The sequence below is a fragment of the Nelumbo nucifera genome, chromosome 1 (genome assembly GCF_055504915.1).
Source record: "Nelumbo nucifera cultivar China Antique chromosome 1, China Antique-T2T, whole genome shotgun sequence".
Classification (NCBI taxonomy): Eukaryota; Viridiplantae; Streptophyta; class Magnoliopsida; order Proteales; family Nelumbonaceae; genus Nelumbo; species Nelumbo nucifera.
Genome location: NC_142649.1, coordinates 86,638,550 through 86,650,949, shown reverse-complemented (window position 1 = coordinate 86,650,949; position 12,400 = coordinate 86,638,550). Strand labels below are relative to the sequence as shown.

Here is a 12,400-nt window from a genome sequence, read left to right as displayed (position 1 = left end):
GCTTCGTGCTACCACCTCGGCTAGCAGTAGCGAGAGCTATGCAAGTGAGTCTGAGGGCCCTGCTCCAAGGCCCAAGATCCGTGTGCTAAGGGAGAGGACTGCCCCTATAGGCGCTGAGTGCAGCCGACGGGGTGATGAGTCTCCCCATGAGAGTGTCGGGTCGATGAGGTCGAGGGATGCCGATGGTGCCTTGGGGTCACCCGATGTGGTGGAAGGTGACAAAGCCCCAGAGCCGAGCCCAAGGTTGGTGGCTGAGTGTGCTGCCCGGGGATAGTAGTGGAGTGCTTTGCATGCTTTGAGCTAGATAGAACGCTTAGCATAGAGCAAGTGAAGGCTCTTTCTAAGTAATATTACATCCCGAAGGGGTACAGACTTAGGGTCCCTGACACTAGCGATTAGTCGTGGCAGACAAAGGAGGGTGAGGTGTGCGTTCACGAGCACTAACTCCAATTTGGCCTTAGGTTCCCCCTTCCTCCCCTCATCCTCGAGTTGTTGAGGTGTTACAACATCTCCCTAAGCCAGTTGACCCCAACACCGTCAGGACCATTATCACCGTGATGGTGATGGCTCGACTCCGAGGCACCGAGTTGACAACGAAGATCTTCCAGTGCATATTCGTCCTGAGGCAACATCGCTCCGAAGCGGGTATTTACTACTTCCAGTTCCAGGCGCGTCATGGGAGGGTGGTCGACAACCCGTCATCCATGCATAACTGGAAGAAGAAGTATTTCTCCGCATCTTGCCCCAAGGGTTGGTCATTCAGGTTGGATTGGGGGAAGCCAGACTTGGTAGCCGAGAGGATCTTGCCCTACATTCGAAACGAGGAGGCTGTGGTGATTGCCCATATTCAGGTGTCGGGGAAGATCTGGGCCGAGCCCCTGGTGGAGGAGGAAGCTTTAGTGTGGGTTGGCCTCAGCCCCACTCGCCTCGGTAGGAGAACTCTTACTATCGACTTAACACGCCGACTTGCTTTTTTGAGTAGGTACTAATGTGTTTTTTTTTCCTTTTGCAGAGATGCCACTGAATGCCAAGGACTTGTTGTTGGAGGCAACGAGATCACTAAAGAAGGCCCTTGGCGAGGGCCAGTCAAAGAAATAGGCACTGAGGGGAGGGGCACCAGCCAAGAGGTTACCTCGGCCGCTAATGCAGACGGATGCTAGTGCCGAGAGGGGGAAGAGACCGGCAGAGGGAGATCGCCCCGAAGAGGCCTACCGAGCCGCTTCAACCCTCGAAGGGTAAGAGGCTAGCTAGCAAGGATCGCCAAGCGGAGGATGGCGAAAAAGGTGCAAGCACACCGAGGGAGTGCTTGGCCGAGGGTGTCGTTGGGGGGTATCTCCACTCGAAACCTCATGCGTCGTCTGAGCCGCGGGATGACGTGCATTTGGTAGTGCAACATACTTTCCATCCCTAGTGAAGTGTGAAGGATGGGGACTCTATCACACTAGGGGTCAGCCATGCTCTGATTATTGGGACGGTCCCGCCGGTCGACAAGCTTGCCTTGACGAAGAAAGGCGTGCAAGGGGTTCGGGACGCCCTTATGGATCACATGGCTGAGGTAAGTAATACTTGCTTTCAGTCACTTAGATAAATTTTCTACTTCTCGCTTTATGTTGCTAATGGAGGCATTTCTTTTGCAGGTGTCTTGCTATGTTGTCGGCTTGTGCGACAAGAGTCCATCGTCTTGGTCATGCGTGAAGAACGGGACTTGATGAAGGTCTTGGAGGCCAAGATTACGACCGAAAAGGATCTAGTGAAGACCTTGAAGGACACACTGAAGGCAGATAACAAAAATTTCAAGGTGTCTAAGGAGCAGAGAATCCTGGCCGAGGAGCGGCTTGAGTCTATCGAAAAGAGGGCAGAGCAGGCCGTGGAGGCCTTCAAGGTGTCTGCCGACTACGACAAGGCGCTGGCCGATTATGGAGCTGCGTCGTACTTGGAGGGCATTGAGGACACCAAGGCCCAGGTGCTCGCTTTGATGCTTGACTTCAACATCAACAAACTTGGGCTCTTTCCTGAGTTGGAAGCCGAAGTTCATGCACTAGTTGAGGTCCCTACACCAGCTGAAATGACTGAGGAGAACGCTTGAGTTGCACTTTCTTCTTCTTTCTTTTTTCTTTTTTTTTGTTTATAATTTTGTAAGGGGCTCGGCCTCCCCCATCTGAGGCCATTTTTTGTAAAGCACACAAATGAAATCAATAGAAACACTTTTTTTTTTGCATATCTTGTGCCTTCTTTACTTGCATTTTTTTCTTTCTTTACTATGCGCTTAGGGGTTTATAGGAGTGGTCACGAGCCAAGCTCTTCACGAGTTACTCGAGCTCGGGTCGTGAAAAGCTTGGCTTGGCTCATGAGGCTCGCGAGTCGAGCTCGAATAGCTACATATATATAAAAAATAATAATAATAATAATAATATAAAATTATAGAAAATAATATATATATATATATATAATATTTTTATTTTATATATAATGATAACTAATTATTATAATTCTTAATTTTTTAAATATAAAATAAAAAGTATTTTTTTATATATAATTTTTTTATTTTTATAAAACATTTTTCTCAAATCGAACTCGAGCTGAGCTTTACGATTTTTTGACTCGAGCATCATACTACCTTGGCGAGCTGAGGTCAAGCCTCGTACTATTTGGCTCGGCTCAACTCGAATCCACCCCTAGGGGCCGATGCCCCCTTCCGAGAGGTCACAAGTAGCAAAGAAGTCGGTCATGGCTTGTTACTTAGACATTCGCTTAGGAAACTAAGTTAAGGGAGTTCAGTCGAGGCCGATCTATGCCACTGAGGGCTCGGGGCCCCTTTCCTTAGTGGGAAGGAAAGGGAGGAGAATGCCTTAGCTCTCCTGGCTTGTTCCTTGGGGATTTTGGGGTGTGAGCCTGCGGGTAGCCAAGGCTGTGGGGACATGCCTGACCGAGGTCACGAAGCACTTCTTGTTTTAGCGAAGCACTTAGTCGAATTTAGTGTGTTTGTTTATGGTAGGCCGAAGTCTTTGGCTGATGCCATGGCCGAGGTCCCCATGGTTTCTTGCCTTAGCGAGGATGTCAAGTAGGTGTATGGCTCATTAAGAGCTGTGTGCCTTGGTCATCCTCCAGTCCGAGTGTATAACCTTGGAGAAGGTTGTGTGCTTTGGCTAGTTGCACGACTAAGGGGTCCTGGCAATTGTGTGTAGTTAGGACGTATACACTAAAGTTGAAGCCGAGGGGGGAGGAACTTTGCACTTTTCCATTGATAAGCCTTCAAAATATACAATTCATTGGTAATACATTCGGAGATATTTAGAGTTCCAAGTCCAAGGAACCGGTCTTCCATTCAAGTACTCGAGTCGAAAGGTGCCATGGCCAACAACTTTCTTGATTCTGTAGGGACCTTCCCAGTTGGGGCTGAGCTTTACAACATAGGGCTCAGGCACCATAACTTTTTTGAGGATGAGGTCTCCTTCCTTGTAATGCCTTTCCTTCACCCAAGAGTTGTAGTAACAGGCTACCATTTGCTGATAGGTCGCAACCCTAAGCTGAGCCTGCTCTTGGATGCCTTCCAATAGAACCAAGTTGACTCTCAATTCGTCATTCTCGGCTTCATTGTACGCCTTAGTTCAAAGCGTCGGTTGGAATGGCAGTCTCATAGCCATAATTTAAGTTGAACGGGGTCTCACCCGTGGTAGTTCGAGGTGTCATCCGGTAGGCCCACAAGACGCTATATAGCTCATTGGCCCAGAGGCCTTTAGCTCTGTCAAGTCTTGTCTTCAGTCATCCAAAATTGTCCTGTTGATGACCTCGGCTAGGCTATTAGTTTGGGGGTAGCCTACCGAGGTGTACTGTTGTTTGATGTTGAGGTTGGCACACCATTCTCTGAACCTGACATTATCGAATTACTTGCCATTGTCGGTGACGAGCATGTGGGGGATGTCGAAGTGACAAATGATGTTCTTCCAAAAGAAGTTCTGGATCATCTTGGTCGTGATGGTGGCCAAGGGCTCAGCTTTGACCAACTTGGTGAAGTAATCAATGGCGACGATGGGGTACTTTCTATTCCCGATGGCTTGAGGAAAAGGGCTGAGGAGATCAAATCCCCATTTGGAAAAGGGCCATGGACTGCTGAGGGATGAGAGAGTTGTGGCTGGCCGATGGGAGATGTTGGACTGTTTTTGGCATCGGTCACACTTCTACACTAGATTGGTTGTATCATTTTTGAACTATTGGCCAAAAATACCCTTGCTTTAGTGCTTTTTGGGCCAAGGCTTTGCCTTTGAGGTGATTGTCGTAGATGCCTTCATGGATCTCTCAGAGCACATACTCATCCTCCTCTTGAAGGAGGCATCGGAGGTAGGGAAAGGTGAAAGATCTTCTATACAATTTCCCTTCAAGCAAAGTGTAGTGGGATGCCTGCCGTCAGACTTGTCTTGCTTCATTCCTATCAACGAGCAATTGCTCATGTTGTAGGTAGGCGAGGATGGGGTCCATCCAACAGGGATCGGCTTGCATGGGTAGCACCTAGACTTCTTCAATGTTGGGTCGTGCTAGCTTCTCAACACAGATGACCTGGTGTGCTTGCCAATTTGGAAAGGGCACCAGCCCTCATGTTCTTGGTTTGTGGGACATGCATCAAGGAAAAGCATTGAAAGTGGTGGGCAATGTCTTGCACTTTGGATAAGTACTTGGCTATGTTGGGTTCTCTGGCCTAGTACTTGTTGTTCACTTGGTTTACCACCAGCTGGGAGTCGTTGAAGACTTCAATGTGTCGAGCGTCGAGGTCTTTGGCAAGTTGTAATCCGACGAGCAGGGCCTCTTACTCAACTTTATTTTTGGAGGGTGAGAAGTCAAATCTCAATGCATATTCCACTTCATTGTCATCCGGGGTGAGGAGTATAAGGCATGCTCCATCCATAAGAAATTTCCAGGTCGATCGGGGTCCCTCATTATCTACGGGAGCCGGTTCAATGGCTTTGCTAAAGGTGCACTCCACCAAGAAATCCGCCAGGGCCTGTGCTTTAATTGCAGGACTCAGCTGGTATTGCAGGTTGAACTTAGGCAGCTCAATAACCCATTTAGTCGGCCAATCTGAGGTCTCAGGCTTGGAGAGGACAGACTTGAGGGGGTTGGTTGGTCAAGATTGTGATGTTGTGCGCTTAAAAGTATGGCCTGAGTTTCTTGGTCGAGACCACTAGGGCAAAGGCTAACTTCTCCACCTTGAAGTAGTGGGTCTCGACATCGTAGAGGACCTTGCTAACATAGTAAATAGGCCTCTGCACTCCATCTTCCTCTCTCACTAAAACAGAATTGACAACGTCATCCCTAGCCAAGAGGTATAGGTACAACGTCTCTTGGAAGTGGTCGAGTGAGCAGAGGGGGCAAGGTGAGGTAAGACTTTATCTCATCAAAGGCCTGCTGGCAATCCTTGATCCATTGGAAGTTCTTAAGTTTCTTGATGGCTCGGAAGAAAGGTAGGAGGGCAGCCACCCAACTAGTAAGTCTCTGAGTTTCTTTGATCAACCGAGGTGGTGCCATGTCCTATACGGCCTGAATCTTCTTTGGGTTGGCCTCAATACCTTGTCGTGTGATGATGAAGCTTAGGAGTTTGCCTGAGGTGACACTAGAAGCATACTTGCTGGAATTAAGCTTCATGTTGTACTTCCAAAGAGTGGCAAAGGTCTGGGCTAGGTATGAGGTGTGTTGGTTGGCCTTCAGGCTCTTCACAACCATATCATTGACATAGGCTTCGACGTTTCTCCTCATCTGATGCTTGAAGACCTTGTTTACAAGATGTTGGTCGGTGGCTCCGACGTTCTTGAGGCCAAAGGGCATAACTTTGTAGCAGTAGGCAAGGTTCAAAGTATTAGAAAAGCCAAGTGTATCGGAAAGGCAATTTTAAGAGACGTATCGGGATACGCCTTGGATACGCATATGTATCGGAGAAAAACTAAGATGCGCACATATACACTTGGAAACACTATAAATACTTTAAAAAATCATAATGATACATCAAAAACACTAAATATAAGACCTCAATGAGGTGTATATACATTAAATTAAAATAATTTAATGGTTTTATGAATAAATATATTGTAGCTAATTATAGCTTCATTAAAAATCCTATGCTTAACTATAACTTATAAATTATAATTCTTAAGTTTTAATGTTTTATGGGATGGGAAAAACCCAACTCTCCTATCCAACCATAAAACATGCATTGGCACAACTTCTATGTAAAAATATAATTATAATTATTTATTATTTAAATAATTATTATTTATTATTCCAAAAATTATAAAAAATAAATAAACATTATACAATATATTCAAAAATAGTTATTAAAGAAGAAATTTCAATTGCTTTATGGATATGATAGATCGTTCATAGAATTATAATATATTCAATCACTGTGATCAAATAATAAAATACAATTATTTAATTAGTTTTTTAATTCTAAAAATATAAAAATAAAAAATAATTATTAAAGAAGAAATTTTAATTGGTCTATGGTTATGATAGATCATCCATAGAATTATAATATATTCGATTGTTGTGATTAACTAATAAAATATAATTAATTATTATTTATTTTTTTAATTCTAAAAATATTAAAAATAAAAAAGAAATTATTAAAGAAGAAACCTCAATTGCTCTATGGATATGATAGATAAATCCATAGATCTAAAACATGTTTAGTCTTTATAGGCAGAGAAAAAATTACATTTTCAAATTTTTTGTTAATTTATATTTTCCCCAAATATCTTCATGATATTTCCATAAATCTACAAATAACACAAAAAATTATGATTTTGTATGTAAGAAATTTAGAGCAAAATAAATTTAAACATCCAAAAAAAAAAGAAATCATAAGATATTATAAAAAATTGAAAAAAAGTTACCTAGTTTTGCCACATATTTTCAAATTTTGAAAAATCTTTAAAAAAATTAACGATTCACACTTGTTTCTTGCAAACTTTTGCAAATCTGGCACTCTAGGAATGAAGTTTGGAGTTTTAGAGTCATTTGGGGGTGAAAGAGTCTTATTTCGGGGAAAAGAAACTTGCTTTCCCCCTTTATTTTTTTTTTAGTTTTTGGTCGTATCTTTTTGTCAATACGCTATCGATACGCCCCAATTCACCCCCGATGTGCCCCCGATACGGATGAAAAAAGGCAAAACATTTGATTTACATGTATATCCCATATCAGTTTTTCAAAGATACAATGCGATACGCCCCATATCGTTTGTATCATATCAAAATTTTAAACCTTGGTAGTAGGTGCCATGCTCAGTGATAAATGAGGTCTTCTCCTCGTCCTCGACATGCATCTTAATTTGATTGTATTCGGAGAAGGCATCCATGAAGCTGAGTAGCTCGTACCCTGTGGTGGTGTCAATGAGGTGGTCGATCCTCGACAAAGGAAAGTTGTCTTTGGGGCAGGCTCGGTTAAGGTCTGTGAAGTCAATACAGATTCGCCATTTCCTCCTAGCATTCTTTACCATGACCACATTGGACAACCAGTTAGGGTAATGTACCTCTCAGACGAAGCTAGCTAGGAATGACAACGGGGAAGGGTAGGGACAGGGAGCCTCTCCCCATCCCTGTCCCCGCTAAAATCCCCATCCCCATCCCTGTCCCCACTAATAGGGACAAGGTTATCCCCATCCCCATTCCCCGTGATTTTTTATAATGTCAACCATTTTATTTATTTTATTTAAAAAATAGAAATCAAATAATTCAAATTTACAATCCTATTAGAAAAGATTCAAACATATTCAATCATATTTTTTAAAATATTACTATATAGATGTATGTGTACATATATACATATATAACGTATCCATACCTATATACATCTATATTAGGGGAGATCCCACGGGGCGGGGATCGGGGTCCCCATGGGATGGGGATCGGGGTTCCCGCGGGCGGGGAATGCTCTCCCCATCCCTACCCCGTCCCCACTAACGGGGATGAACATTTCCCCATCCCCGTCTCCACGGGGGGAAAATCATCCCCATCCCTACCCCATTCAGGGTAGATCCCCATGGGGAAAATTTCCATCCCTAAAGCCAATGTCAAGTAGCTTGTCAACTTCATCTCTAATGTCTTTCCAATGATCCGGTGCAAGGTTCCTTTTTTTCTACCGAACTGGCCTACAGCTCGGGTGCACTTTTAGCCTGTGAGTAATGACTGAAGGGTCAATTCCAGGCATTAGTTTTGAGGAATCTTACCAATTCAGAAAGGGTGTCAGGAGGAAGGTTGGACCTGACGTGCACCATCTTCTCGGGTTTGTTCACATCTAGGGGAACCGATATGAGGTCTTCAGTTGGTCGGCCTTGATACGTTGGTTAATCCCTAAGGTTGAGGCCCTCCAACAACAAAGCTTCCTTGTTCTTTCCCTTTAGTGCTACCATATAGCATTGTCGGGTTGTTTGCTGATCCTCATGAATGACTTTGATGCCATGCTCGGTGGGGAATTTGAGGGCGAGGTGGTAGGAGGAGATGGATGCCTTAAGTGCGTGAAGGGTCGGTCGGCCGATAATGGCGTTGTAGGGGGAGCTGATCTTCACGACCAGGAGATCGGTCATCCTCCTCACTTGCCAAGTCTCTACTCCTACCGTGATTGGTAGGGTGATTCTTCCCTCTGGTTTGATGACATTCTCGAAGAAGCCGACGAGTGGCACGTCGGCCGATTGAAGACGCTTTGCAGTCAGCTTCATCTCATCAAATGTGTCATGGAAGAGGATGTTCGTCGATGATCCACTGTCGATGAGGATCCTCTTTACCATGAAGTTGGCGATGGTCATCGTCACCATCAACGTATCATCGTGGGGCACCGAGACTCCCTTTAGGTCATCATCTGAGAAGGAGATGACTTCGTCTTTGTTCGGCTTCTTGGAAGCTGACCCCTGGATGGTTAGCTACCTGGCGTAGGCCTTTCGGGCCGAGGCTGAGGCTTCAACCGAGGCCATACCCCCTACAGTAACGTCAATGGCGCCGACCAGATTGTGCTACTATGAGGAGGAGGCACTAGCATCGCCCCCACGTATTCTTTCAAATAACCACGGTGGATGAGGGACTCGATTTCATTCTTCAAGTCATAGTAGTCCTCGGTGTCGTGGTTGGTGACGCGGTGGTACTTGCAATATTTCTTGGGATTACCCCTCTTGGGGTTCCTTTTCATCTTTTTCGGCCACTTCATGTATTCCTCCTTCCCTACTTGCATGAGGATTTGCGTTTGGGTGGACTTGAGTGGCGTATACTTGTTGTAGGTGAGGGTCAGCGACTTCTTGTTGCCATCTTTGTTGTCATTGTTGTTGCCACAGTTGTCTCCATTCTTCCTTTTCTTCTCTGACCTCCTACGGTTGTGGTTAGCCTCACTTTCTTGGCGTTTGTCGGCCGATGCCTCTTCGGCGACGATGTACTGAGCCTTTTTCAAGAATTCCGCCTTGGTTTTGGGTGGCGTCTTGGCAATGGAGCACTTGAGGGGCCTAGGCAGGAGGTCATTGATTGTTGCACGCATGGAGATCGTGGGGTTGACGTCTCGAACCTCGAACTCTTCTTTCTTGAAGCGGTCGATGAAGGACCGCAGACTCTCTTCACGCTTCTACCAAATAGGCATGAGTGAGACAATGCTCTTTTGGCACCATCGGCTATTGATGAAGTGGGAGCGAAAAAGACTGGCGAACTGCTCCCATGAGCTGATGGAGCGAGGTGGGGCTTGGAGAACCATCAGTGAGCTGCCGCCTTGAAGGTCGCCTGGAAAGCTTAGTACGTCAAGGTGTCGGAATATCCCTAAAGGAGCATGAATGCTCGGAAGCTTTTCAGGTGGTCATTTGGATCAGTGGTTCTGTCGTACATCTCTAGTGTGGGGGCTTTGAAGTGGGGCGAGAGGGGCTCTGAGGTGATGGAGCGAGTGAAAGTGTCCATTTTATTGGACGAGGGGTTCTGACTTGTAGAAGCATCACCTCGACTCTCTTTGACTAATCGAAGTTCATTTTGGATGTCGCCGATCTATTCTGTAGGTCATTGATCTTCTAGTCGATGGGGGCCTGGGCCTCATCCTGGTCCTCTCGGACATAGAAGGGGTCAGCTTAGTTCCCTGAATACTCTAACATAGGCGCGTCCTGATTTCTTCTAGCCCATTGGTCGTTGAGGAGTTCTCTAAGGTCTAAACCATGAGAGGGAGAGGTACGGTGTTGGCCTCTAGCCCTCGGAGGGGGACTGTAGTTGTCGGAGTGCCCGCCTTCGTCCCCGGGGCTTTCCACTCTATATTGTCATTTGTGATCCTGGCGGTGGTCATGGGACCCTGTTGGATCTCCTTCTGTCAACTGGGTAGGCTGGAGGTCTTCGGCTATTGGCTAGTGCATCGGCTACTACTATTGGACCTTAAGGGGTCGGCCCTGTTGGATCCGACTGGGCGCTGAACCAATGGAGATTGGGAAGAGTGTCCACTATGGTGTCCTAGGCTCCCAGTTGGGTAGCTACCTTGTGGGCGGCTTCCAAATGGGTGCCCCACCTCATTTAACCTTTGGGTGATATTGTCAAGCTAGTCGAGGACCATATGGAATTGGTCCATGGTGACAAAGATTCTAAGCATTGGAGACGTTGTCCTAGTTATCAACCATTATGCTTGGAAGCTTGGTAGTTTTTTTAGTGTTAACTTAGGGAAGTCTTAGCAGTTGTTCCCATAGACGATGTCAATTGTTGTTGCTTAAGATGGGCCAAGGGCAACAGTGTAATTACATTTTCGAGATGAAGGCTTGTTGAGGTGTCCGAAGGTTGGTAGAGTCGAGGGCCTGTAACTCCGACCTGTAGAGGAAGAGGCATGTTAGAGGCCCCAGGTGTTATCCCAGGGGTGGAGACTCCGATAGTCATGTTTGCAAGGAGAGCAATAAGTGGTCAAACGAGGCCTGAGTAGAATAGCTCAGACAAGGTCACCAGGAAGCTAGAGAGCTTAGAGCAGTAAATGCCAAGATGGATTACCTCATAGTGACACCAATTATTTATAGCTGAGCTTGCCTGGAGTTAGTTACGAGCAAATGGCCAGGATGCGATCTACCGAGTGCCATGCATTGCCATCCTGGGTCTGCCATGTGCGCCCACGCCATTGGACCTGCCATGTGCGCCTACATTAGTTTTCATATTTTCCATTTTTTATTTAATTATGATATCAAGGGTTAACACATTTGACTTAAATGGTTGTATTGTTGACCTTTTACCACAAAAATAATTTTTATTTTTGGATTGGTTTTAAATTTATATTTCATTCCAACATCAATAAGATCAATTATTATCTATCATACTTATTTTTTCTTGAATATGATAATATATGTAAAACATTAAAGATGTGCTCAATTTTTCTATATTTGTCATTTATTTATATATTAAAAGTTATTTTAATTATGACATCATGGATTAGCCCACTTGACCCGGATGGTTGAATTGCTTACTCGCCACCATGATGAAATGATGGTTCCATTTTTGGGTAAATTTTAAAAAACATGTATTTTATATTATTAAAAGTATTGGATGTAGATCTAATTGATAGAATTTATTTGTTTTATTTTGTACAAATAATATCTTAAACACAGGATTCAATAAAAGAATGGGAGCTAATACCCTAGGATAAGACTTAATACCCTGGATTGGTTAGCCACCCCACAACAACTTTGGAATCTCCTTCAATAAGCATATTCTGGACTCTTAATTGGTCTACAATAAATACCTTGTACAGCCACTAGAAGCCCAACTCTATTAGAATCTCCTATACCCACAGGGCCTGAGAATAAGGCTAAAATATTGTTGTCTTTATCTCTCAGCACCCCTCCTATCCCTCAAGGACCTGGTTTACCTTGGCTGCTGCCATCAAAATTCAACTTTATCCAACCTTCGAAAGGAGGCACCCGCACAGTTGGCGTCCTATTCTTCCTGGTACGTGACTAACCAGTAGCCATAACTATCCAGTTCTGTCATCAAAAGAGAATGTATGAAATGAGTCCAAAGTTCTCAGCTAGTGGGTTGCCCTAGTCAAAATACAATCCTTTATAGTGTGAATATTTCTCTCATTCTCTCGGAATAACCTCGCATTTCTTTCTTCCCAAATTGTCAACAGAGCAGCAACTCTGATGGACCTCCACATTGTTTTACTAGTTTTTGCAGGTCACACAAAGGAGGGGTCAAAGAGCTGATCTACAACTGTAGTCAAATTCCACCTACACCCAAACAAGGCAAAGATCTAACCCCAAATAGTAGCAGAAAAAGAACAAGCTAAAAGTAAGTGGGAGCAATTCTCACCATTTGCCCCTACAAAGTGCACATCAATTAGGAGACAAGCACATGGGAGGCCTTCTCTTCTGTAAGCAAACCAAGGTGTTGATCTTTCTATAGAATACCTCCCAGTAGAAAATAATGAT

The 12,400-nt window shown here is 44.7% G+C and overlaps 1 protein-coding gene across 1 annotated transcript; it reads right to left on the bottom strand.

The window, feature by feature from the left end:
- Positions 1 to 8,332: 8,332 nt before the first annotated feature.
- Positions 8,333 to 8,791, bottom strand: LOC148803518 (uncharacterized). Its single transcript, XM_088896527.1, has one exon. It carries the CDS (start codon positions 8,789 to 8,791, stop codon positions 8,333 to 8,335), a length of 459 nt encoding a protein of 152 aa, XP_088752653.1.
- Positions 8,792 to 12,400: the final 3,609 nt, after the last annotated feature.